Source organism: Nuphar pumila, chromosome 12, assembly GCF_984573655.1.
Source record: "Nuphar pumila chromosome 12, dmNupPumi1.hap1.1, whole genome shotgun sequence".
In the NCBI taxonomy this organism is placed as follows: Eukaryota; Viridiplantae; Streptophyta; class Magnoliopsida; order Nymphaeales; family Nymphaeaceae; genus Nuphar; species Nuphar pumila.
This window is the reverse complement of record NC_143260.1, coordinates 16622042-16649294: the sequence shown is the minus strand read 5'-3', so window position 1 is coordinate 16649294 and position 27253 is coordinate 16622042. Positions and strand designations below refer to the sequence as shown.

General features: G+C 35.8%; 1 protein-coding gene across 2 annotated transcripts in view; it reads right to left on the bottom strand.

Moving 5' to 3' along the window:
- The window catches only part of LOC149820140 (RNA polymerase III subunit RPC82 family protein), a 94061-nt gene extending 69346 nt beyond the window's left edge, over positions 1-24715 (bottom strand). For both annotated transcript variants that reach the window (XM_089982625.1, XM_089982626.1), the window contains exons 1-6: positions 24578-24715; positions 24199-24269; positions 23957-24104; positions 18363-18481; positions 1106-1193; positions 639-793 (exon numbers count right to left, since the gene is read on the bottom strand). In XM_089982625.1, the coding sequence (XP_089838751.1) occupies positions 639-793; positions 1106-1193; positions 18363-18481; positions 23957-24104; positions 24199-24267 (579 nt within the window). In that variant the 5' untranslated portion in view covers positions 24268-24269; positions 24578-24715. The remainder of the gene's footprint in view (positions 1-638; positions 794-1105; positions 1194-18362; positions 18482-23956; positions 24105-24198; positions 24270-24577) is intronic.
- Positions 24716-27253: the final 2538 nt, after the last annotated feature.

Here is a 27253-nt window from a genome sequence, read left to right as displayed (position 1 = left end):
ATGTTACAATAACTCTAGAAATTTCCCATATAAAATCTTGGACCTGAAGGGGGTTAAAGTTTTTCCCATATAAAATGATCCTATATGTTCAAAAGCTGCCAAATATGGCCAAAGCGGGAAAAAATTAACCAGTAACTTCAAAATAGCACCAAAGCACATAATACAGTGTATATCATATGATTTAGTGTGATGATGTTCTATGATTCATCAAGAGTACAAGTACAACCCAACTAGAAATACAAAGGCCATATCATTCTATTCTTCTAGTAGTCTAACTTAACACACTAATACAACTTAATGGAATGAATATAAAAAGTTAAAAAATATCCAAATTCCAAATCCTCAGTTGTCTTTCTTGCAACACTTCAATGTTGTAGAAAGATAAGCTAAAGTTAGTTAACAATTACAATTGGATACAACAACAAAACCTCAGTGCAACCATACAATTGATTCATGATCATTCCCCACATCCATAGCAGATCCGTTTAATCAAATGCTAGATAAGATCGTTCTGAAACTATGCAACCGCTAACAACTATCATCTCAAATTGGAACTTCAAATAAATAGAACTAAAAGCAATCAAAAACTACAAAGCAAAAGAAAACATAGAATTTGCACATTGAACATAACTTTTTACCTTAACACCACGTGAAACCTTCCTTTTTGGATTACTATCTAAGCTTGAAACAAGTGATGGATTAGGGGCTGGGCACCGCTCCAAAAACCGAGCTTGAGCAAGCTTAGCAAGGTTGCTCCTAACAGTATCTTTAATATCTGAACTATCTACAAATTCTGCATTGTGCAACAAGAAGATTAATTAATCATTTTATCCAACTAATTATCCTAAAAAAGAACAGACGCAACCAAAAAGAAAGACACTGATGCACTGATAAGTGAACAAATCAAAACTTGGAATGATAATTGCAAATAAAATGGACTGAAAGATTATACAGGGGTAAGAGAAACGAGCATGCACATGCAGATGCAAAATAACTACCTGTAACCACATGGATTTAAATAAGACATTCATAAATATTGTTTACAACAATCAAACTTTGATTTCACGTGCAAGTGTAGCACTAAGCTTAAGCATGTAATTTATACCTTCATTTGAAATCCAATCTCCTCTCATCATTAGTTGATCAAATGTTAGTCTGCCATGCTCAAGTAAGACCTTTAAAAGATGTTCGCACTACAAACGCATAGGACTTATCAATATGTGCAGAAGTATTATACAAACTAAACAGTAGCAAAAATATGTCCAATTATCTGACAAGCTTCAAATTCATAAGAAATAAACCAATAAGACAAAGCACAGAACTAATGTGAAAAATCCACAACAGATGCAACATTTTGCTCGATAAAGGTGTCATGAAGTTCGGAAACTACAGAATCCCCATGTGCAGACATAAAAGTTAACAATGAAAGTGAATAGGAGAAGATGAACAACTAAAGTCAAGTGCCAAAATTGCCCATGCATTTGACATGATAAAGCTCATACACGCTTGCATAAAAGGAACATTAAAAACGCCATGTATAATACTCCTTAGGAATTTCAATAATAATGAGTACATGAGAGTCAAAGCAAGCATTCAATCAGCTAAAGAGGAATGACCACACTCGGCCAATCAACATAGGACTCATTAGAGCCACATGAATGGATGAAAAAAAGGAAGATATGATAAACCATATCAAGCATGAAAGAAAATAGATTAGACAGATATCATTGGGTAATAACACAGCCAAGACCGAAGTGGATCATGGCCTAAAAGATAACCATAGTCACAAATATCGTCGAATTTTTCAAAAATCTCGCGCTATTATCTCAAATTATTGATAAAATGTGATAATCCCAATATTATCACCTATTCCAACTGTTAAAGTTGTACATATATATATATATATATATATATATATATATATATATATATTGATATATACATATATATTATATTTATATATATATATATACATATTTATATAAATTAATATATTTTTTCTCTTTCTTTATTTTTCTTCTGTTAAGTAGGAATAGGAACTAGGGTTAGATTTTTACTTTTTTATTTGTAATTGAACTACTAGTCAAACATAAGAGTCACTGTAGTCCCAACGGCTCTATTTTGAGCCATCGGGACTCCAACGACTCTTTATGGAGTCCTCCTTTGTGTATAAATATGGAGCAAAGCCCAGACATAATGTATGCTTCTTACATGAAGGTCATCAATAAAATATTATTTATTTTTAGCCTCTTGTTCTTGCCCCTTGTGCGGGTTTTGTGAGTGAGCCCATTTGTGGTTTTTAGTGTGTATGCTTTGGCATTGTGGTAGATCTTATTGGAGGCTTCCATTTATTTACATGGTATCAGAGCCAAGTTCGCTCATGACTCTTGAGGATTGTGTATTGCCTCGTTTTTCATGCTTATGGAAGAAAGAAAGAATTTCTTGGTGATTCAAGTGCTTGTGTGACTTTGCAAGCGTGGTTCGTTGGCTCGTGTATTCGCGGTGGTGTGCTTGTGCTACTACTCTCTCCTTATTTATTATTTTTCTTCTTATCTCTTTTTCTCTACTTTGTAAGAATGGATGACAATGAGAAAGTCACCATCATACCCATGAAACTCAATGATACTAATTTTGTAATGTAGTCTTCAATAATAAAGCACCATATATGAGGAAAATGATTGTAGGATTAATTGATGGTTCTGATCCGGAGCATAAACTGGTCCTCACAAAAGTAGAGAACAAAAAAGAAGTGTCTCTTACGGATGGTGAGAAGACTAAGGCACTAGCCACTTACGAGAAAAAGTGGAAAGAGTGAAAAATGGGGCATGTCTTGGTTAATCAATAGCGCAGATATTAAAAAGTGTTCTAGTCTCGCAAAATTTGAGCATACCAACAAAGCTTGAGAATACCTTAAGAATATGTATTCCCGTATGGATATTGCAAATGTGTGCAATTTACAAAATAAAGTTCAGACAATGACTCAAAAAGGCAAAAGTATTAGGGAATACTATAATAAATTGTCTGAACTTTGAAAAGAATTATCTATTCTTGAGCCTAAGCGACATTGCTCGGCAGATATTGATTTCTGGCAAAAACAACTTCATGCGAAACATTTATATTAATTTATAAATGGCTTGAGACCATAATTTCAAAGTACCAAATCAGTTCTTCTCCAAAGAGGAAAAGTATCATCTATTGTTCACACTATCGAAGAATTGACTACGGAAGAGAATAGGTTAAAGGGCACTCTTTAAAAAATGAAGACGACTCTGTTTTGGTCGTCTCTAGACCGAAAAACTACAAGCGCCCCTACAAGCCACGTCATTGGAAACAAAGAAATGAGCATGATAACAAGCCCTATTGGAAACAAGGCAATGATTATGACAAAAAAAAGATTATTTGTTATAAGTGTCATGAACTCGGGCACACTAAATCTCAATGCCCAAAGTTTAGAAGAAGGGAGGAAAAGAAGGTGGCTTCAGTTGGCTCTTCACAAGAGACTAATGAAAACAAACTTCATGATGCACTCATATTGATGTCACAACTTATGAAAATTCTCCAACCTCTTCTGAAAGGAGTATCTTTTTCAAATTAATCCTCAACTGGAGCAGCAATTTCTTCCTTCTCTGATCCCGATAAAACTCCTTGGCTTCTTGATTATGGTGATTTCTTTCATATGACCCCTTAATAGTAAATCTTTATCTAAATGTCATACCAACTCAAGCATATCAAATGTTTTTACAGCTTATGGTACATCTCTTGAAATAAAATGAATAAGGAATTTCGATTATAAAACTCTAAAAAATTTACCATTCCAAAAGTTAGATATATTCCTAAGTTAAATTTAAATCTCTTATCAATTTCACAAATATTTTATCATGGATGTAATGTCTTCTTTTCTTCTGATGGTTGTTGAATACAAGATCGCTAGTCAAAGAAGTTAATTGGGGAAGGCTACAGAGAAAGTCTCTATTACATGGATTTTTTAGAAATACCCAAGGATACCTTTTGTTATAATGTTTAAAAATTAGAGTTGGATTTATGACACAAACAACTTGGTCATCCTAATGTATCCAAAATCCAACACTTTTCAAATTTGAAAAATTTCTGTAACTCCGAAAATTTTATGTGTAAAGACTGTATTCTTGGTAAAATGAAGAGATTATCATTTAATAAAAGAACTTTCTTTTCTTCTAGACCGCTTGAGCTAATACATTCGGATGTTTGGGGGACATCACCAGTTATATCAAAGGATGGATATGCATCCTATGTGATTTTTGTTGATAATTTTTCTAGGTATACTTGAATCTACTTCCTCAAACATAAATCTGAAGTCTTCTCACAATTTCAAATATTTCACAACTTGGTCAAAATAAGTTTGAAAAAGATATTTTTACTTTACGCACTTATTCAAGGGGAGAATTTTTATCAAAGAAATTTAAATATTATCAAAATTTGCATGGTATCACACATCAAAGATCTTGTTAAAATACACTATAACAAAATACTTTGGCTGAATGAAAACATAGACATACTATGGAAACAACCAAAACTTTACTAATAGCAAATCAAGTGCCAAAAGAATTTTGGGTTGAAGTAGCTCTAACTGCTATGCATCTCATCAACGGAACGACATCTTCTTCTTTGCAAAATATAACACCATTTCAAAAACTCTTTAAATTATCTCCTGATTATGTTAAACTAAGAGTTTTTTTGTGCAAATGTTTTATTTTTACTAACAGAAATGATAAACTCTCTTCTCATGTCATTCTGTGTGTCTTCTTAGTTTATGCAGATAACCAAAAAGGCTACAGGTGCTTTGATCCTAAAAATAAAAAATTATATGTTTCACGTAATGTGACTTTAGAAAAAGAAAGTTTCTTTGACTTTGAAAAGAGGAAGAAAGTAGATAAGCATTACTTTTTATTTGATTTAAGTTCAAGTCATGAATAATGTGATTATGCATGTCACCTGGATAGTGGTCTTGATATAATAGATGAATGTGATCTTGATAATGGTCATGATGACATCGTTAATGAATAGCAAACTCATAGTAACAAAAACTATTGACAATATTCTAGGCACAGGGACCTTAACCAACCATGTGCACCGAAAAAATATGCTAACAACCTAAGTTCATACTAGAAGGTCATCTAGGATTTCTAAACCACCTAAAAAGTTTGTGTCTTATGACTCTTTTTCCCCAAAATACAAGGCATTCATTGCACTAATTTATTCATATATGAAACCTTCAACCTATACTCAAACTAAAGAACATTTTCAATGGGTAGAAGCCATGAGAATAGAGTTAGAAGCTTTAGAAAGGCTAATACACGGACCATTCAAGATGTTCCAAAAAGAAAGAAACTTATAGGTTGTAGGTGGGTATACAAGATTAAAACAAAGAGTGATGGAACTCTTGAAAGAAATAAAACCATATTAGTTATCAAGGGATATTCCCAAGAATATGGCATAGATTACGAGGAAACCTTTGTTCCAGTAGCTAGCATGACCAATTTTAGAACCCTAGTAGGGTTAGCCTCTATTCGAAAATAACCTATATTTCAAATAGATAAAAATATTTTTTCTTAATGGAATCCTAGTTGAAGAAGTTTATATAGAGGCACCACCAGGTATAAGTACTCCTAAGGGTAAAGCTCTTTATCTAGAAAAGGCTTTTTATAGACTTAAACAAGCACCAAAGGCTTGGTATGATCAGTTTAGTCGAATTATACTTAATATTAGATTTAGAACTTGTTTTACTGACATTACACTGTTTGTTAAGATTTCTCATGCAGGTATTATTATTATTATTCTCTATGTGGATGACATGATCATCATTGGAGGAGATAAACAGAGAGTTGAAAATATTAAAAAACTCCTTAAAAAATATTTTGAAATGACTGATTTAGGTTTCTTAAAATATTTCTTAGGAATCAAAGTTGCTTACTCTCCTAAAGCATATTTATTATCTCGGTCTAAATTTGCTTTTGACATTATCTCCAGGTTTGGAATCACAGATGATAAGAGAGTTGATGCCCCTAAGATTGCCAATACCAAGATGTGAATTGATGATGGAGATCTTCTTGAAGATCCTACTCCTTCCAGACAGCTTATTGGAGCACTCTCTTATCTTTTAATTACTAGACCTGACATAACACACGTACACACAAACACACAACTAGTCAATTTCAGCATGCTCTCACTTCTGTTCACATGGAAAGAGTTTTGTGTATTATTAGATATATTAAGACTTCTCTTTCTCGATACCTCTTATTGTCTGCTTCATCTTCTTTAGATTTAATTGTTTATACTGATGTTGCCTGGGGAGGTGATCCCAATAACATGCACTTAACCACAGGTTTTTGAATTTTCTTAGGTGAATCTCTGATTTCATGGCGATGCAAGATGCAACAGAAAGTTTCACTTTCATCAACTGACGTTGCATATTGGGTCATAGCAACTACAACGATGGAGGTAGTCTGGCTGAGAAGGTTGTTGGTTGATATGGAAGTTCAAGTGACAGGAGCCTCCCGCATGTGTCATGACAACAAGAGTGCGATCTACATTGCCAACAATCATATTTTTCATGAACGTACTAAACATATCAAAATGGATTGTCACTATATTCGAGAGGAGTATCTACATGGGACCATTGATCTGCCTTATGTTACATCAGAATATCAGTTAGTAGATTTCTTCACCAAACCTGTCATTGCTCCCCGTTTTTACTTTCTATTAGACAAACTTTCGGTTATTGTACCGTAAGTTTGAGAGAGTGTTAAAATTGTCCATATATATATTCTCTTTCTTTATTTTTCTTTTATTTCTTGTTCTTTTATTAACTAGGAATAGGAACTAGGGTTAGATTTTTACTTTTTATTTGTAATTGAACTAGTCAACACATGTTGACTAGTCAAACATAAGAGTTGTTGGGGGTCCCAACAGCTTTATTTTGAATCTTTGGGACTCCAACAACTCTCTATGGAATCCTCCTCCTTTGTGTATAAATGTGGGGCAAAGCCCCCACATAATGTATGTTTCTAGCATGAAGGTCATCAATAAAATATGATTTATTTTTAGCCTCTTCTATTTGCCCCTTGTGTGGGTTTTGTGAGTGAACCCATTTGTGGGTACACTTTGGCATTGTGGTGGGTCTTGTTAGAGGCTTTTATTTCTTTACACCAACTAATCGATGTCAATGGGCCAAAAATCTCAGTATATAACACTATCACCAGATTTAAGAGAGCCGACAGAGGAAAACTTTGAAACCCTGGAACACTCAAAGAACAACCCTTATAAACCTTCAAAAAAATTCAAAAATCTGCAAAAAAACATACTACAAAAGCCCTAAGAAACCTGACTAGAATCTCACCCAGGTTGGCCAGGTGTTACACCATCAAATGACGTCAACATGGCTGATCCTTGGGTTCAGGCTCTAATACCATGTTCTGCACTTCCACTGGGTGAACAGTCCCTACAAACTCCAGAAAGAAGGTAGTAGTAGTAGTGGAGAAAGAAGGATATAGAATAAAGAAGAAGAAGAAGTGAAGAGAAGAACTGGTGAGAGAGAGAGAGAGCATCACTTTCTCATCCCCTCTATCATCTTTTATTAAGGATTAAGTCCTTTAAAGTGATAGAACAATAGTGCCCTTACAACATTCCAAAAAACACCAAAAAACATACAAAGGGTGATATAAATAGAAGCCAGTCAATGACTATGGACAAAAGCAGTCTCCTCTTCAACATGATGCACCCCAAAAACCACTACCTTGCTGCCCCACCATGGTTAATTAGCCATAGATTTGCTTGAGATAAGCCAAATAGTTGGAAATAGACTTAAGTGCATCACATTTGCAAGAGACATTGCCTCATGTAGGGCACTCCATACATCTTCCGCTGTGAGGAATCCAACTCGAGTTAAGACTTCTTCCAATAGGGTCGAGTATATCCACCCGATTAAGCCTTAGTCACGAAACAACACACTGTTCATATGCCAGATTTGGAATCGTGAGCACTTCTTTGGAGCCATCTTCCTTAACTTCCTCGCGAGAGATAATAGAGGGAAGAGCCCTAGAGCTTCCATCAATATGCCCCAACAACCTTATGAAATTGATGTGAGGTGTGAGTACACCCTTCCAAGTATAGCAGTTGTTATTCAACTTGATTGGAACCTTTGGAAATGAAATTTGGGTTGAATTGGGAGGAATGAGAATGGGGTTTGTGATTAGGATATTATTGAAGCTAGAATTCAAAGATGAAGAGCCAATAGGATTCATAGAGGGATTTTGAGGAATATCACGATCCCAAATGAAATAACTTATCAGAAAGACTATAGAGGGAAAGAAATTTGGACTGTTATATTGAAGACAAGCTAATAATCATCAATAGTAAGAGTTAAAGATAATGAGAACTAGGTAAAATAGGCATAATAGGGAACGAGGGGCAGAGATAACCAGAACAAGCAGGTTTACGCCACCTGGCTGAGGTTAGCTAACGTCAACTGAGGTGGATGTAACATCAATAATAGCTTTGGATGTTAATCCAGAGATAGAGAAGACACGGGAGTGAGAGATTGAGAAAATCAAAAGCTGGGTAGAAGAAGAGCAGTAACTTGATGAACAAGTATAGAAATGAACAAGGAGAAAAACAAGAGGAAATTACCTTTGATGACATGGGGTTTGATGAATACTTGGCTCTGATACCATAATAATTTTACGAGTGCAAGAAGAGGGAAAAAGAAAGCTTGAGAGAGGACAGTTTTAGTCACAATTCCTTCTTTCTTTTGTGGAGGCTGTTCACACCCTTCTTTTATTAGTAAAGAGAAGCCCTAATAGGGCAGCACAAAAAAATCAACAAAGATTAAAATCTATGTCACAGGGATTTGGCCAGACAGGTGCCGCACCCGTGTCGACGCGACGCGGGTACGGCACCCGGTGCGGTCAACCCATCCCTGGGTGCAGTCAACGCACCTAGGGTCATTTTGGTCCACTTTTGGATTTATTTTATATATATATATATATATATATATATATATTTTTTTTTATTTATTTATTTATTTATTTATTTTTATTTTTATTTATTTATTTATTTATTTTTGCCGCACCCCCGCACCCAAGGTTTTTGAAAGTGTCGCACCCACACCCATGTGACATAGATTAAAATACTACAAGAAAGCCACTCTAAAACATATTACAAAAGAACATATAATGAAGTGTAATACAAGGAGAATGAGAATACAATAGAAACAATATCTGAAATATGGGATTCATGAAATGCGGATAGCCAATGTACATCAGGTGGGACCTCTATAACGCAAATGATGAAAATGCCCCTGTTGTGATGAAATTTGTCTCTTAACAATAGATGTCTTTGTTTTTTCACATCAATAGGCCAAACCTCAGCCCGAATTGGACTTAGCACAAAGCATGTCTCAGTTGGAGACTTTGAGGGGTTTTTATAGGAGTACAAGGAGAAGTTTTCTCCATGCACCATTGATAGGGGACTATTTTTCATTGCCCCATTACCAACCCTACACGAAAATACTAAATGAGCAAGCTTACAATTTAGTCGCCACCCTTACACTGAAATTCAACGGCTGCAAGTCTGAACCCTGCAACTCATGGTGGATCTCTCTCTCTCTCTCTCTCTCTCTCTCTCTCTCTCTCTCTCTCTCTCTGGGATTAGGACCCTTCCTTTCTATAGAAAGGGCAGGAAAGGGGTAGCCAATCAGCAAAACCCCTCCTTTTTTTTTAGGATTTGAAAAAAGAAAGAGGGGGTGGGGTGGGGGTGGGGTGGGGGTGGGGGTGGGGAGTGTGAAATTGTCTATGAAGAGACAATACGCATACAAGCATAAATACTTTATAAAAGAAGTGCACGAAAGCACTCTCACAACACTTAAACAAAATACGCAAAAAACATGAAAATAATAAACATGCCATAATGCATGTGTTTTATAGAAGGAGCAAATGCTTGAGACTCTCAAGCTTGTTTTACAACAAGGGGGAACACCCCTATTTATACAAGAGGAAAAGGGTGCAAGAGGGGGCTCCCCAAAGGAGTCGTTGGGGAGCCCCCAACGACTCTATTGGGGGAACCCCCAATGCACCTTTTTGTTATGCAAAAAGGAAAAATAAAAAAGATAAAGAATTACAAAAAAAAATAAAAGAAGAAATACAGCATATTCCAAATGGAATATGCGCAAAATGTAAAAAGACAGAAATACCCTTTTGGGTAAAAGAGAAAAAGGGAAAAATATATAAATATATATACTTATATATAGAGATACGTATACGTATAATATATGTATATGTATCTCTATGTATATAAGTATATATATTTATACTTACAATAATATTTTTTGGTATACATTTTAACACCCCCCTCAAACTTACGGTGTGATAACCGCAAGTTTGTCAAGAAGGAAATGAAATCTAGGCGAACAAAGAGCTTTTGTGAAGAAGTCCGCAAGTTGATACTCAGACGTCACGTATGGTAAATCAATGACCTTCTTCAAGTATTTTTCCCTGACATAATGGCAGCCCATCTCTATATGCTTTGTTCGCTCGTGAAAGGTGTGGTTTTTGGCAATATAGATTGCACTTTTATTGTCACAGCACAGCTTTGTTGGTTTTCTGATAAGCGCTCCCATATCTTCCAAAAGGCGTCGAATCCATACAATTTCCATGGTAGTGGATGACATGGCTCTATATTCGGCTTCAGTGGATGACAGAGAGACCTTTTGTTGCTTCTTACATCGCCATGAGATCAAAGACTCACCTAAGAACACACAAAAGCCAGTGGTGGAGTGACGGTTACTAGGGTCACCTCCCCAATCTGAGTCAGTATAAGTAAGTAATCTCAATTCAGAAGAAGAAGATAGAAATACTCCCTTATTCACAGTTCCCTTCAAATATCTGATGATGTGAAGCACAGCACTCATATGAACGGTCGTAGGAGCATGCTGAAACTGACTGGCGATGTGTATAGCATGTGACAAATCAGGTCGAGTAATGCTAAGATACATTAAATAACCTACCAATTGCCTGTAAGGAGTAGGATCGGTTAGAGGAACACCGTCGTCAATCTTCATTTTTGCTCCCACAACTTCAGGAGTTTCGCAGACTTTGTCATCAGAAATTCTTCACCTGTCAATAATCTCGCAAGTAAGTTTAGACTGAGATAGAAAATAACCACGTTGCGAATAGGCAACCTCAATTCCAAGAAAATATGTCAGAAAACCCAAGTCTGACATCTCAAATTTTGAAGTCAAGACGGACTTAATACCCTTGACTCCTTGAACATCATCACCAGTAATTAACATGTCATCAACATATAGTAATAATATCACAATCTCTGTTTTAGATTTTCTAGTAAATAGAGCAGTGTCAGTATAACATGAGGAGAAACCATTTTCCAGCATTACACTGGTAAATCTGTCATACCAGGCTTTGGGAGCCTGTTTCAAACTATAAAGGGCCTTTCGAAGATGAAGAACTTTATCTTTAGGGATCTTCATGCCTGGTGGAGCATCCATATACACTTTTTCATTAAGATCACCATTTAAAAAGACATTTTTCACATCCATTTGAAAAATATTTCAATTTTTAATATATGCAATAGTGATAAGACATTTAACTGTAACCATTCGGGCTACAGGAGCAAAAGTTTCTTCATAATCAATTTCATACTCTTGCCCATACCCTTTTGCAACTAAGCGAGCTTTATACGTTTCAAGGGATCCGTCGTTCTTAGTTTTAACCTTAAAAACCCATCGACAACCTATAGTTTTCTTTCCTATGGGTAGAGTTTGGAAATCCCAAGTTTCAGCCATCTTAAGAGCATTAAGTTCATTTTGCATAGCTTCTTGCCATTCTATACATTTTTTAGCTTCTTCAAAATTTATTGGTTCAAAATAAGAATGAATGGCACTAAGACAAGCCCTATATCGGGGTGAAAAGGAATCAAAAGAGACAAAACGAGTTGGAGGTCACCTATTCCTCTCAGATCTTCGGTGATCGAGAGCAGAGACAAGTTCACTATATTGATCAATAGCACTTCTAAAGGTGTCTTGGTTTCTACATGAGTAGGTTATTGGGTCACTTGAAATTTTGTTTTCTTGTTCATTGAGGGGGTTATATTTTTCAACATCACCAACAATTTCCTCATCATGGTTTGATGATACATCATCATCACTAGATATATCATCATTACTAGACAATAAGTCAAAAAGGAAAGAGTAATCAAAATTTTCTTGTTGAGAAACATTTTTTCAAATCCACTTTCATTTTCCAAAAAAGTTACATTTCTAGAGACATATAACTTATCATCTCGAAGATCATAACAACGAAATCATTTTTGAGTTTCAGAATATCCAAGAAAAGCGCAGGGGATAGCTTTGAGAGAGAGCTTGTCATTTTTATTCGTAAGTATGAAACACTTACACCCAAAGACTCGTAACCTATTATAATCAGGTTCGAGCTTATATAAAATCTCAAAAGGGGATATTTTTCCTAATATCCTAGAAGGTAAGCGATTTATCAGATAAACAGAAGCAAGAGCTGCTTCAGCCCAAAAAAAATTTAGGGATGTTTTGGGAAATAAGAAGGGTTCTAGTGGTCTCAATGATATGCCTATGTTTTCTTTCGGCCAACCCATTCTCTTGAGGGGTTTTAGGACAAGATCTTTGGTGAATGATTCTGTGATCTTCAAGATATATTTTAAATTGGTTGGAGAGATACTATCCTCCAGAATCACTTCTAAAAATCTTTATATTACTGTTGAATTGATTCTTGATCATTGAATGGAAGGTTTTAAAGCACGAAAAAACTTCATGTTTGAACTTAAGAAAAAAGATCCATGAATATCTAGAAAAATCATCCACAAAAATAACATAATAAGAAAAGCCTCCTTTTGAGACAACAGGTGCGGGTCCCCAAACATCGGAATGAACAATTTCAAAGGTTTTAGATGAGAACATAGTTCTTTGCTCAAAAGGTAAACTTTGCATTTTTCCGAGAATACAATCATTACAAGAAAATGAACTTTTACATAGGTCCTTCGCAAAATGTAAATAAGATAACTTGGTGATATTAGGATGACCAAGTCTTTTGTGCCACATATTTATATTTTTGTTTCGTACAACATTACAAAAAGATTTTGGAATTTGAAGAGATTCCATATAGTATAAGTCTCCTTTTTTAAAGCCTTCCTCAATCAATTTCCTGGACCGGCGATCCTGTATTAAACATTTATCACACGAAAATTTAATATCGCAACCATGGTCCGAGAGTTGAGAAACAGAGAGAAGGTTTAAGTTTAGTTTCGGTATGAATCTAATTTTTGGAATGAAAAAATCTTGTGTTTCAAAATTACATATTCCTTTAATTTCGAGAGACATTCCATCTGCAGTGGAAACAAAGGATGGAGAAACATTTTTTTAATAGTCGGAAAGCGAAAACATGTTTGGGGACATATGAAAAGATGCACCTGAGTCCAAAAGCCAAGAGACTTTACCTGGAAAGGAAGAAGTGGACACGGCGGCACCGGAGGTAGCTCCCTTGAGGAGAGGTTGAAGGGCTTCCACTATTTGATTTAAAGAGAGTGACCCACTTGATGATGCCTCTTCCTTTTGTGGTACACCGGTGGTAGCCATGGCGAGAAGTTTCTTCCATTTGGGACATATGGGCTTGATATGCCCCAGTTCTTTACAAAAATGACAAATGATCTTGCTATAGTCTCTCTTTCCTCTTTGTCCACCATCATTTCCTTGATTTTGTGATTTGAAATGAGGACGATAGGTCTTTACATTATTTTTGGGCCTTAATACGGTATTGACCTCATTATTTTCTTCATAGTTACAAGGAATCGCAAGAACATTTGATTCTTGTTTACATAGACTCATACGAGTCTCCTCACCACTTAATTTGGTGAGAACATCTTCAAGAGAAGGAGGAGTAAATGAGGATAGAAGTGATGACCTTATTTGCTCAAATTCCGGTCTTAACCCATTCAAAAAATTGAAGAACCGATCTTCTTCAAGTTGCTTGTGGCGGAGTTCAATTGTCTCGTCACTCCATTTTGGTTCAAGCATAGAAAGCTCATCCCAAATGGAGGAAAGGTCGGCAAAATATTCCCTAATAGACATTTCACCTTGAGTAAGGGAGAGAGCCTTCTTTTGAAAGTAATACTTGTGGGATAGATCTCTTGATGTATACATTTTCTCAAGATAACGTCAAGCTTCCGATGCTCTTTTGAATTTGACAATATTGGCATTAATCTTTGTTTCAACGGATGCGAAGAACCAAGAAAGAATCTTGAAGTTCTTTATTTCCCATTCGTCGTGCTTTTTGGAGTATTCTTCAAGAGCTTTGATCCTTTCTTCTCCCTCAAGAATTTTGATTTCACTTTCGTCCATTATGGTTATTTTGGGTTCCGGTTCCGGAATTGTGCCTTGCACATAACCCCATAATCCTTTACCTTTTATGTGAGCCTCCATGTTCCCAGCCCAAATATGATAGTTGGACCCATTCAACTTGAAGCCAAGAGCGAAGCGAGACTCTTTTTCACCCATTAAGGAGTAAAGAAAATGAAAGAAGGGCGTATCAACACAATGCTTCAACTTCTTAGCTTGCACAAGATCCTTCTAAAATATTTGAGAAGCAAGATCCACCGCTTCAACTTCCACGAATCCGAAGGCACGGTTTTCGAGGTACTCGAAAAAAAGGAGAATCCCACGATCCTCAATTATCAATCGAGCTTTGATACCATGTGAAATTGTCTATTAAGAGACAATACGCATACAAGCATAAATACTTTATAAAAGAAGTGCACAAGAGCACTCTCACAACACTTGAACAAAATACGCAAAAAGCATGAAAATAATAAACATGCAATAATGCATGTGTTTTATAGAAGGAGCAAAGACTCTCAAGCTTGTTTTACAACAAGGACCCCTATTTATACAAGAGGGAAGGGGTGCAAGAGGGGGCTCCCCAAAGGAGTCAATGGGGAGCCCCCAACGGTCACAATTGTGACCGTTGGGGGGCCCCCAACGACTCTATTGGGGGGACCCCCAATGCACCTTTTTGTTATGCAAAAAGGAAAAATAAAAAAGATAAAGAATTACAAAAAAAAAAGAAGAAATACAGCATATTCCAAATGGAATATGCGCAAAATGTAAAAAGACAGAAATTCCCTTTTGGGTAAAAGAGAAAAAGGAAAAATATATAAATATATATATACTTATATATAGAGATACATATACATATAATATATGTATACGTATCTCTATGTATATAAGTATATATATTTATACTTACAATAATGTTTTTGAGTATACATTTTAACAGGGAGAGGGCGTCACCAGCCAACAACCTCCTCCCTTTGTATCTCAAAAGAGGGAGGCGCATTATGGGCAAAGCCCTCCTTTTTCCTTTCTTTTGGAAAAAAAAAGGGAGTAGCGGCTGCCAACCGAAGATCCCCTCCCTCTATCTCTCAAGTCTCGAAAACAAGAGGGATGACCCTATCATTTTTTAGTGATAGGGGGAGGGGGGTTGCCAGATAGTGACCCATCCCCTCATGTTCCTTTTTTTTTTTTGGTTATATATGGTGATGATGCAGAAACTAGTAAGGAACACTTGAATGGTATGAGACTAGTTGTTCATGATCAGATTTGTGATCTTAATGGCAGTTGTAACTAGCGGAGAGGTGAAATTCCCAATTCTCAATATAAAATAGTTAAGAGCTCCAATGATATTGAAACTATTTCAAGAAAGCACACCTGTATGGTTTCAAGCAAGTCCTATGGGAATCATATGTGATAAGATTTTTCAAGTATTTGATTTTTTTTTGGTTTTAAAGTTTCAAATTCATCGTAAAATGTTTGTGAAAGTGAATTTCAGTATGCACCTGATTGTGTTGCTATATGTGGATGGTATGATCATCATGAGTCATAATGATGATAAGATATCTTGTTTGCATGATACATTGTCCATCCAGCTTGATGAGTAATTTGGCCAAAGTTAATTGTTTTTTCAGTTTTGAAGTTGAGAAGGCAAAATTAGTATTTTTTGCAATTAAGAAGTGTAAAATAATGTTTTTTTATTTTCCCCAGAAAAACAACTTTTTCAAAATCTCATGAGATTTACCCTTGCCGAGAAATTACCAAGAATAATATTTTTTACTATGATTTCACCAACCATGGTTTGAACATGTTGCAGAATTATCCATTGTTCCAATTGCAATCATGGGAAACAATACATCTTTCAGCCACTCAAACATTATGACAATTATATGGGTGCTCATAGAACCAGAGTTTCCTAGTAATGCTATCTTGAGATATCGGTATCACATGATGCAAATCATAATCAATTTCTTCTTAGCTCATGTCCTAAAGCATGTTGATTTGAACATTCTGTAAAGGTCGTTTACTCCTTGCCTGGGGTTGTATCTAAGAGGCCACACATACACACACATGTGCACCCACGCAGACTCACACACAAACACATAGAAATATGTGTGACCAAGCGTGCGCACACACTATCTCCTGTGGCATTTAATAGGTGTGAAGATGTACACAGAGATAATCCACTAAATGAAGCCCATATCATAGTTTTTCCAGCGTGATAAAGTTGCAATGTCTATTTTTCTTTCATGAGGGGATATTCCAGTGAAATAATAGGTTGGTTGTTCCTAGGGATAGTCAGTATTTTCTTATTAGTTGTAGTGTTGTATACCATATTGCAAATATGTTTAGTGATAATTTGGTTATTCCTTGTAGGATTAGAGGTACTTTTGTCATTCTTGATTATTTGTTGTAAACAGCCCCTAATATAGAAGGTCAAATCCTTGTATTACTCTCTTATTCAATGACATTGAACTTGGCCCTCCACTCTTTTCTTGTATCTATGTGCATGCCTCTAATCTGGTAATCTCACAGATAGTATCAGAGCTACTTTGATAGGCATTTTAAGAGTGAAGAACAGCAAAATCTTGGCTAGAGGTGTAGCTTCATAGCTCACAGTGTAGGATTGATTGAAATCAGCCATAGACCTAACGAGTGGGCTGGTTGTGTATTAGTTCCAATCCCTTCTGCAATGAAGATCTGTGGCACAATCCACACTCAATTTGGGAACCTATTGAGTGAGAGGTGATTTTTTTTCTTTGTTTTCTGTTTATTTTCTGAAAACTAGGGGCACATTTGAAGATTGTTGATTTCTGGCCTGCTTTCATCATATTGCTTGCGTATTTGGAATTGTTAGGGCTGTTTCTGAGATAAAAATGTTGCGGAAGTGGTCGAGAAGTGTTCTGAAATGTATTTATAAAGTTATGAAGATCCGTTGAGGTGGAAGGGGCGGCTCATCTAGCTTGTCATCATTGGTCTGCAAAGTGGGCGATGAAATTGCTATTACATCCGTTCACCCATTGCTTATTTTCAGTGCCCTATTCACATTGGATGGCCAGGAAAAGGTTTATCCACCCACTTCTCTCGTTAACAATTAGGAACTTAATAATGCAAATTAGGTGAAGCTTAAAACAAAGAACAGTACATGATTTGGCATTGATGGCTTCTCCATGCACAGTGAACACTTCACAGGGAAAAAATTTTATAATCTTATATATATGTATGCACTAATTCAATGGGCACTGAGACATGGACAGTTATTAGCTTGGTAAAACATCGACCTCCCTTGGATCAGCTCCTGTAGAGCATCCTTCAACCTCTTTTGCTACATTTGTTGTGTTTGATGCATTTCATGTACCATCTTCATGCTTATTGGAGGATGACATCTCACCGATATCTTCTATATTTTTCGACATCATCTTTTTTTACTCAAAAAATCTGCTCCATGGAAGCTAGAAAAGTTTCCTAATTTTTCTCTGCACGGCCATCTATCTTCTCCAGGTACATAATTTCTACAACTTAGATGCAGAGGTACATGATTCCAAGATCTTTTGTGATATTTCATAACATTTCTTAATGGTGCCCTGCTATGGAAAAGTGAGAAATATTTAGGGTACTATTTTGCATATAACAAATATAATAACCTATATAAATAAATTCTAACTATCGTATGCACAAAATTACTTCTTGAGCTTCCAATTTCTACACAATTTAATATCTATTATCTATATGATTATGAGCTCAAGCCCCATTTTTTTTACTGTGTCCAACTTGCATCATTCTTGCATCTTTGTGCACCTTGAATTTTCTTTAGAACCAAATGTCTCTCAATTGCAAGATTTAAGTTGGACACAGCAGCAATTTATCTTACAAGCCAAAATGAAGAACAATACAGTAAAGTAGTGAGGTCAATTAACGAGATAAAAGACTGTAACTCTTACAAGTGAAGATATGATACCTGGGAATCAAACTTTTCCCTAATGAGTGCCAAAAACTTAGAAAAGCGCAAACGATGAAGAATATTATCAAAGACTGCAACATACTCTGTCAAGGCCTTTTGAGTGGCAGGACCATCATCTATTGAAATCACAATAGAAAAAGAAAAAGATGATGAAATGTCAGCTATAATCAAAACCACCACCACAAAGTAAAAAAAAGATAACTGAAACTACAATCTCATACAATAAATGTTTTCAACAAGCAGATCCAGAAAAAATAAGCAAGCACAATAAACTGTTGATAAGAATCTTAGGCTTTTAAACTCTTTTTGCATTTCTCTGCCTAATCCTGTCACACTACTGAGAGAAGAAAAGTGTCATTTACTGGTTTCCAAGAGAAACTGCCATTTCATGAAAAATGAAAATTCTAGTAGAAACCAATTGCCATTTTGCTCAAACTTTTGCTCCAACTATGCACCTTTTCATACACCTTAAGGTCAGCACCAGAAACTTCCAATGTTTTATCCTTCTCTTATGAACTTCAGCTAACAATTTTACTTCCACTGAGTTTGACAGGTTCAGGTTGTGAAGTACATAATTCATTTTCTGTACTATGAGTTTGACAGGTCCGAAATAGGTGTTGTACTTTACAATACCACAACACATTGTCAAAGATGATACTGCACATAATTCTTGAAATTAAAAAAATTGAACATTAAAATTAGGAAACTTTCTTAGAAATAGAGATCTAGGAAAAATAAACAATTTCAGATATGATTTTTTGAACATAACCATAATGTATCCTTAATTTTCATTTTCAGTCTCCATCTAGATTAAAAATTAACATGAGAAGATGAATAGTTCATTAGAATGGTGAATCCATGAAAATAAGGTCATAACTTCCAAAACACACAAAATGGCATGACTTTTACTAGTAGTGGCGAGTTAGAAGAATATTTAAGGAAACCACCTTCGCCCTAGATGTTTTGGAAAGGAAAGAGAAATCAAAACCTTCCTCACAAATTACAATGAGATAATAATAATGTCTTTATCTTTGCAAAAGAACTGCCAGATTTAAGTAATGAAATATCTTGAAAATGGGAAAAGATTAACGAATAGATCCAAGAAAATATTCTGCCAAAATGCAATTGAAGAAGCACTTCGCAGATGTGAGAAAGTTTAGCTGATATACCCAAGAATATCTTTTCTGCCAAACTACAATTGAGGAAGCACTTTGCAGGCATCATGGTCATCAATGGAGAGACAAGAGGGTCTTTAGACAAAACCAAAAACCACACGATAATATTTCTAAAAACTTTGACCCAATGAAAATGATGAAAATAAACCCAAGGGTTACAAAATGTCAAAATCATGCTATTATGACAATAGTATAGTGAAAGCTGTGTGTGTGTGTGTGAGAGAGAGAGAGAGACTGGAACTTAAGTTTGGATGGTGTACCATATGTCACCCATATTTTAAGATACAGAAGATAGGGTACTAGATGGATTTACATACAGTTGCATGGCTCTAAAGTATTGCTTTCCTACAATTTAATGCATTTATGAGATCATACAAGGCAAAGAAAGGGTCAAAAGCGCTAAGCGGTGCCTAGTCGATAGACCCCTAAAAAGACTAGTCGAGGACTAGGCGGGACTAGTCAGACTAATTGGTACCCCAATTAAAATACAAAAAAGTACACAAAATATACATAAAAATGTGTTTAATTTTTTTACTAATAAGATGTTTTCATTACACAAGTACAAAATTACACATGCTTTCACAAAATATATTAATATACATATATATATAATTGTACACATGCACAAATATATATATATATATATCAAATTATTCATAACATATTCAGTATAATAACCTACAAAATATGCTTTCAATCTTTCACAGAAGCACAATAACACATACATATACAAATAACATATTACATAATTCATAATACTAAACATGCTTTCAGCATTTTATAGAAAATTTCATCCGAAACAAACACACATATATAAAAAATATAATCAATTAAAATTAATTGTGCATACTTTCAATATTTCACAGAAAAAATCCCAAAAGCAAAGTAGCACACACACACACACACACACACACACACACACACACATATAATAACCAAGCATGTTTTCATGATTTCACATAACAAATCACGCAAACACACACACGTATATATAATTATATATATACAATAAAAAATAACAATATATACAAGAATAATAAATGGCTAAACTACCCTCGTGCCTAGGTGGAGGTAGCTTAGTCGCCGACTAAGCGCCTTAGTCAATGCCTAGTGGGCAAAATTGGTACCTTTTAAGGTACCAACCTAGGAATTGCAAAGCCTAGGCATTTTACTTATGTCTCGCCGACTAGGTGGACTAGTCAGTGCCTAGTGGGGGCTTTTGACTATATAGGTCAAAAGGATAGAAAATTTCCAACAGCATAGATCTTCTGTAGATCTTCTAAGGAAGCATGGGATAATAGATAGAGATAGTACCTCATGGCCTTCATATGTGATATAAATAAAATATCACAATTTTTATAATAGATTTGATGAATCTTTTTACATTTGAACCATATTGTGTGTTCCTTATCATATGCTTTATTACTTTGTTAACTATATCCTCTTTTTGGAGCTAAGTGGTGAATGTCATTAAAAAAGTGACACACAAACCATCAAAAAATAGTGCTAGACTTCTGGGCGCTAACATGCAATGCATTTAGTTGTGATGGCAACTAAAACATACTTGAATATGTCTATATATATGAGAACAAACTATTTTGTGGATGTCACAGTTAGATGTTAAAATGCCTTCCAGAATGGTGACTTAGAAGAGGAAGTGTATATGGAGTTGCCTTAGAAGATTATTGATAAAGAAGGAAGAGTATGCAAATTAAATAGGGCTTTGTATGGCTTGAAGCAAACACCGAGAGCTTGGTTCAATAAATTCAACTTTGCAATTATGAGACTGGGCTTCAGGTAAAGCTTTCATGATCCTGCACTATTTGTGGCATCCTCTGCATAAGGTCAGTGTATCCTTTTGTTGTATGTGGATGACATGATAATTGTGGGAGATGACAAGATTATGTTTACAACTGTGAAGTTCAGTTGGCAGAAGCTTTTAAGATGAAAGACATGGGCAAGCTTAAATACTTTTTGGGACTTGAAGTGGCATGTTCAGAGAAAGGATATTTGGTAGCCTAACATAAATATGCAGCAGACCTGATTGGCAAGACCAGACTAGCAAATGATAAGAAGCAGGTAGATACTCTCATGGAAGCAAATTAGAAGTTAAAGAATTCAGATGGTGAACTTTTAGATGATCCTACAGTATCCAGGTAGTTGGTAAATTTACTTAATTTTTTTGAGGCCAGATATCACTTTTGCAGTGCATGTGGTGAGTCAGTTTATGAATGCACCTAGATCTTCTCACTTGGCGGCAGTGTTAAGGATCATTAAATATATTAGAAGCACTATGCATTATGCTCTATTCTTTTTTTGTTTCATCTACCTTAGAGTTGAAAGTTCATTGTCATGCGATTTTGGAGGAATAACACAGGACAGGCATTCCGCTACTGGGTTTTGTATATTTTTTGAAGATTTTTTGATATCGTGGAAGAGTAAGAAGCAACAAAGAGTTGCACTCTCCACAGCAGAGGCAGAATATAATGTCATGGCTCAAGTTATAGCTAAGATGGTTGTTAAGGGACATGGGTGTTGTCATTGAGAATGCACCACCTTTGCATTTTGACAATTAGAGTGCTATTCACATAGCCAAAAAACCAGAATTCAACGAGAGAACCAAGGACATTGAGATAGATTGTCATTTCACTTGGAAAGCTTACTTGGACGGAACCATCTCCTTGTCATATATTGGGACAACAAGTCAGACTGTGGATTGTTTTACCAAAAGTTTGCTCTTAAAGACATTTCAACCATTTTTCTTCAAACTTAGAATGATTGTGTTCAAATCATCCCAAGTTTGAGGAGTAGTACTGTGAAATGTAATACATGTATTATAGTTATTTTGTGCTACTCTTATCCCATGTACATATGTTTATTCTTGAGGGGCACTTTTTTATTTTAGCCATAGGACTCAAGTCAATCATTTTTGTCCTCTAGTGTAACCAAGAGGGGATGCCCTTTATGATCCACTATTCCTTTTTCTGAATGAAGTTTCTTCTATTGAGTTTTCTCCCTCATCTCTCTTCTTGTGCGTCATTGGCTTTAACAGTTAGCAGTGTTACCAGTTTCATTTCAAATGTTTTACTAGTGCAAGTGTATGTTTAATTATTCATAATGTTTATATTTGATTTCTTTTCTTTGTCTATTGCATTGTATGGTTTTTCTTGAATTTTTCTGATTTTTTGGATATTTTTCTCAATTTTTGTGTATTTTTTCATTTTTTGTAATTTTCAAAATGAACTTTTTCCCATCTATGGCCCACACGGTAAGGGTTCTGATACGATAATTGCAACATTGCTCTACTCATTAAAACATTTAAGTCATAACAATTGTCCTTCGAAATATATGCAAGAGACACACTCATAGTTGGCAAACTCGTGACTTAGGCTCGGATCGCCCAATCCTTGACTCGCGAGTCAGAAAGTTGACTCGGTGACTCGGACGAGTCAGGACTCTATATTTTATAGTGTAAGCACATGAATAAGACATGGAAATAACTAAACTTCAAGCTAATATGTCAATAGTTAAGTTACAAAAATATATAATTATACATGATTATTAACATTTTTCATTGAACAATATTAGATTCTTCATAACAAGTGACCTTATATAAGAATTGTGCATTAAAATCATAAAATATGTGATAAAAAATTTATAATTGGCATTAGAACGGTGACCCAGTAGGGGTCCGATCCGAGTCGACTCAGGCGATTCCCGAGTCGACTCGCCAGGTTTGCCAACTATGGACACACTGAACTTCAAGCCATATTGACATACTTCGTGAAAAAGGCTGGTAATAATTTGTTTAACCCATAGAACAATATAAAATGCTACATGTGAAACACAAAAATCTATATGCAAAAGACAATATCTCAAACCATTTCATGGTTTGGAATTTTGGACCTTCAATGAAGATAAAGTAGGGCACCATATAGATGAATTTGATATGATGTCTTTGGTATTAATCATGTATTGCATATAATAATAATTTTGATGTGAAGATTCTTTTTTTTTGGATGATGCATTTTGATGCAATTTAGACCTCTCATTTTACCACTCTGAAATATATTTCAACATTTTAAAATATAACTTAAAATATCTCATATTTTCTCTCAAAATATTATTTTAATATTCAAATTTATTGATCTAGGGCATGCTACATGGTAAATGAACCATGACAAGCCCATCCACTGATATATATCAAATGCATTGCTAGGTGCATGTCTACAGAGTTGAACAAGATTTGTGTTACACACATCTGCATCGAGGACTTTATAAACAAACACAAGCATTGATATGTATATCCTTGCGCACCTGTTTGTATGCTCACTTGGTACAAGGAAAACATTGCTATCTCAAAAATGAAAAAGCATACAATGGTATTTTTTTATCTTTACAAACTCAAAACTTTACCTTCAATGGAACGTGTGAACGCTTGCACACAGTTATGCTGAATCAAGACTAAGAGACAGTTTTTCAGTTGACTAGGTTTCAGCTTGGTAAAACGAGCCAAATCTTGCATTGTGAGTGCCCCTTTTTCTAGAAGACAATTGCATACTTTCTGCAAATGCCAAATGTGAGAGAAGGTTGAGAGAGAGAGAGAGAGCACTAAAGTAAATTGTATGGGACAAAGGATTAAAGTTTCTGATAGATACACCAACAAGTTCGCCGAAACTGGTGGTGATGATATCAACAGCAAGCAAAATGCCATAACGAGGCACCATCTCTGGAATGAACAAATATTATGTCATCAATAACAGGAAATCTAGCCATTATGTAACTCAGATTGACCTTTATTCAAAAGATACTGACAAGAGTGAACAATACAATTGCATTAATCCCATATTTTACCCATTCAAACAGGGCATAGCATACGATAGAACCCTCAATCAAAGATGAAATGTCACCAAAATTAAACAGAGATCAGAAAACAATGAGGGATTTAGACAAAGCGGGAAAAAACATTAAAAGGAAACGGGAGACACGGCCGGAAAAACAGAGGGACGGGAGAGAGAGATGGGAGAGAGAACTTACAGGCGAGCTCCGGCGAGGTGCAGGGAGACGGGGAAGAAACTGGCGTCGGGTGTGCCAGAGTGAGAGGGAGATGGGAGAGAGAGTCGGGGTCGGGGAACTCCGGCGTGACAGGAGAGAGAGAACGGGAGGGCTCGGATGTGAGAAGGGGGGATCCGGCGAGGGGGGGGGGGGTGCTTAGGCGTGAGAGAGAGGGAGTCGAGGGGAGAGAGGCGGGGCAGGAGTCAGGGGCGTCGGGTGTGGCTTACACTGAGAGGGTCGGGGTTTAAATAGGCTGGTCGACATTCAACCCGGATCCGGGTTGGATCCTGATTCAATCTGGATTAAAACATTTTTTTTAAAACACGAGTCTTTACATTTTATTCTTCTTAAAAGAATTTCGTCATCAAATTTTTTTAAAAAATGTTATCTCCAAAGATCGCAATTTAAGTTAATTGGTGTTAACAATGATACACACTGTGTATATAAAAGCCCTTAAAGTGATTAAGACAAATCACAATGAATTTTTGAAAAAAACTTTGGGCAGACCATTTGATTGAACAAAATTTATACACGATTTCATTGATTTGATTTTGTTTGACAAAATTCATAATTTTATTGTATCACAAAAAGTCTTAACTTACGACTATTATTTTCTACTTGTTCGATCATGGTGGCATAGACACGACCTGTCACTACATTTTATAGTTATTGCTGAGTTTGTTGTTGTTACTGTTGACCTTCACCTGCGGTTTGTCTCTGCCAAACTGCTGCCTTTGTGCGACATTCTCAGACATAATGCCCTATCCTTTTGCAATATAGATAGCCCCCATTGTCTTGGGGTCATGGATGTCTAAGATGAATATAGTCACATTTTAGGCATATCTATTTTGGCTGTTGTTGTGGCTCTCTAACTTGATTTTGCTTCTTGAATGGGAGTCTCTGCAATTTGCCATTAGCAAGTTAGCGTTTGTTGCCCCCACCATTCTCAACATACTTTTTATCTTGTTCACCCTTAGCTCACTCTCAACCATCATTTAAAATGGTGGTTATCGCAACAAGTGCACAAAAAGTTGAGGGCACATTGGTCAGGACCCGATGACGGAATACTTTCTTTAGTTTTCGAATGAATTTTTTGGCTTGCTTGCGATCATCTTCGAATAGGCTGGAGTAGTATCATTTTAAGATCTGAAATCTCGTGGTGTAATCCACCAGACTTGAGTCACCTTGGCGTAAGTCCAAAAATGCTATCTTATTTTTGTCTCTATTATGTGGGGAAAAATAGTTTGTCAGAAAAGCATTAGGAAAAGCTTTCCAAGGTATAATTGTTGCTCTCGAAAAATGGATGCCTAGGGTTGCATTCCACCATTTTCGTGTGTTATCCTTAAGCTGATATATACCGAAAATCATCTTCTTTCTCTTGGATACCTACAGTACCTGAAAAGCTCACTCGGACTCTTCAATACAGTTTTCGAAGAGCTCCGGATCGGTCATGCCAGTGAAGGCCGGGGGATCTAGTTTTAAAAAAAAATCATAAGTGATTATGCCTTGATAATGGTTTGCCTCATTAGTTGCAGCTTGATCCCTCTGAGAATGAACTTGACTTTCAATTGCGTTGGCCAGGGTGTTAAGGAAGTCTATGATGAATCCTCATTGTTCAGATCATTCGACAGGCAATTCATCATTCGTACTTCGCATCATCCTTTAATCACAGCAAAGGACAGGTAAGACGGTATTTAAAATAATCATGGAAAACAAGTAAAACAATATTTTTATATACTATAAAAACACTTTAAAAAAAACCCAACACCGTTGGTTGATTTTAAAGAAGGTTAAAACCTATCGGATAAGAGCTCGCTGACTCTACAAAAAACATCAAAATCTTAACATTATCTACTCTCCCCTTAAGAATGGTTCGAGTATTGCTTGACATTGTTCCTCACAATACTCGTGCGCCTAACCTTACGTGGAAGAGCGAGGGGGTAAGGTTGAATCAAGAAAACCTCTTACGGAGGAAGCTTCATCCTCAAGGCCTTGTGCGGCCAACTGTCTCTTCTCGTGACCTTATTTAAGATGGCATTCTTTCCCAGAATGACCCACCTCACCACAAAAGATACAATTAACAGGATCCGAGGGCACATTTGACTTGTGTGAACTTGATGGCATTCAATCTTGTTATCTGGTCGACCTAGGTTAGTGCTTTTATAAACCAACCCATCTAACTTATAATTCATGTTTTGGACAATTGATTGAAGTTACTTACCTACGTTGGTCAAGGCATTTATTGCCTCGACCATCTCATTATATGACATCAAAACCAAAACATATTTCTTTAATCAAAATAGACATAAAAATAATTTAATCAAGAATGCTTACAGTGCGATGCAGATCTCACATGATCAAGAATCACTATATTCTCTATCGCTCTGATACTAATTCTAATACCTCAAAATCCTAAACTTGTAAACTTTTTAGGAAAAATTTAAATAGCTTTGCACTCAATCCTTTTTCATAATTTAGAATGGTAGTTCAACGGAGAATGGTGTTTGAAATAATAAGTCAACGGACATTGGGCGCATTACAGGCAGACTTTTCTTTACATAATAGATTTGTATCTCCATATAAGCATTGAAACCACATAGATTCAAAATGAGGTTTTTTATAATTAAAGTTTATACAAAAGAGGAATTCCAAAAGAAA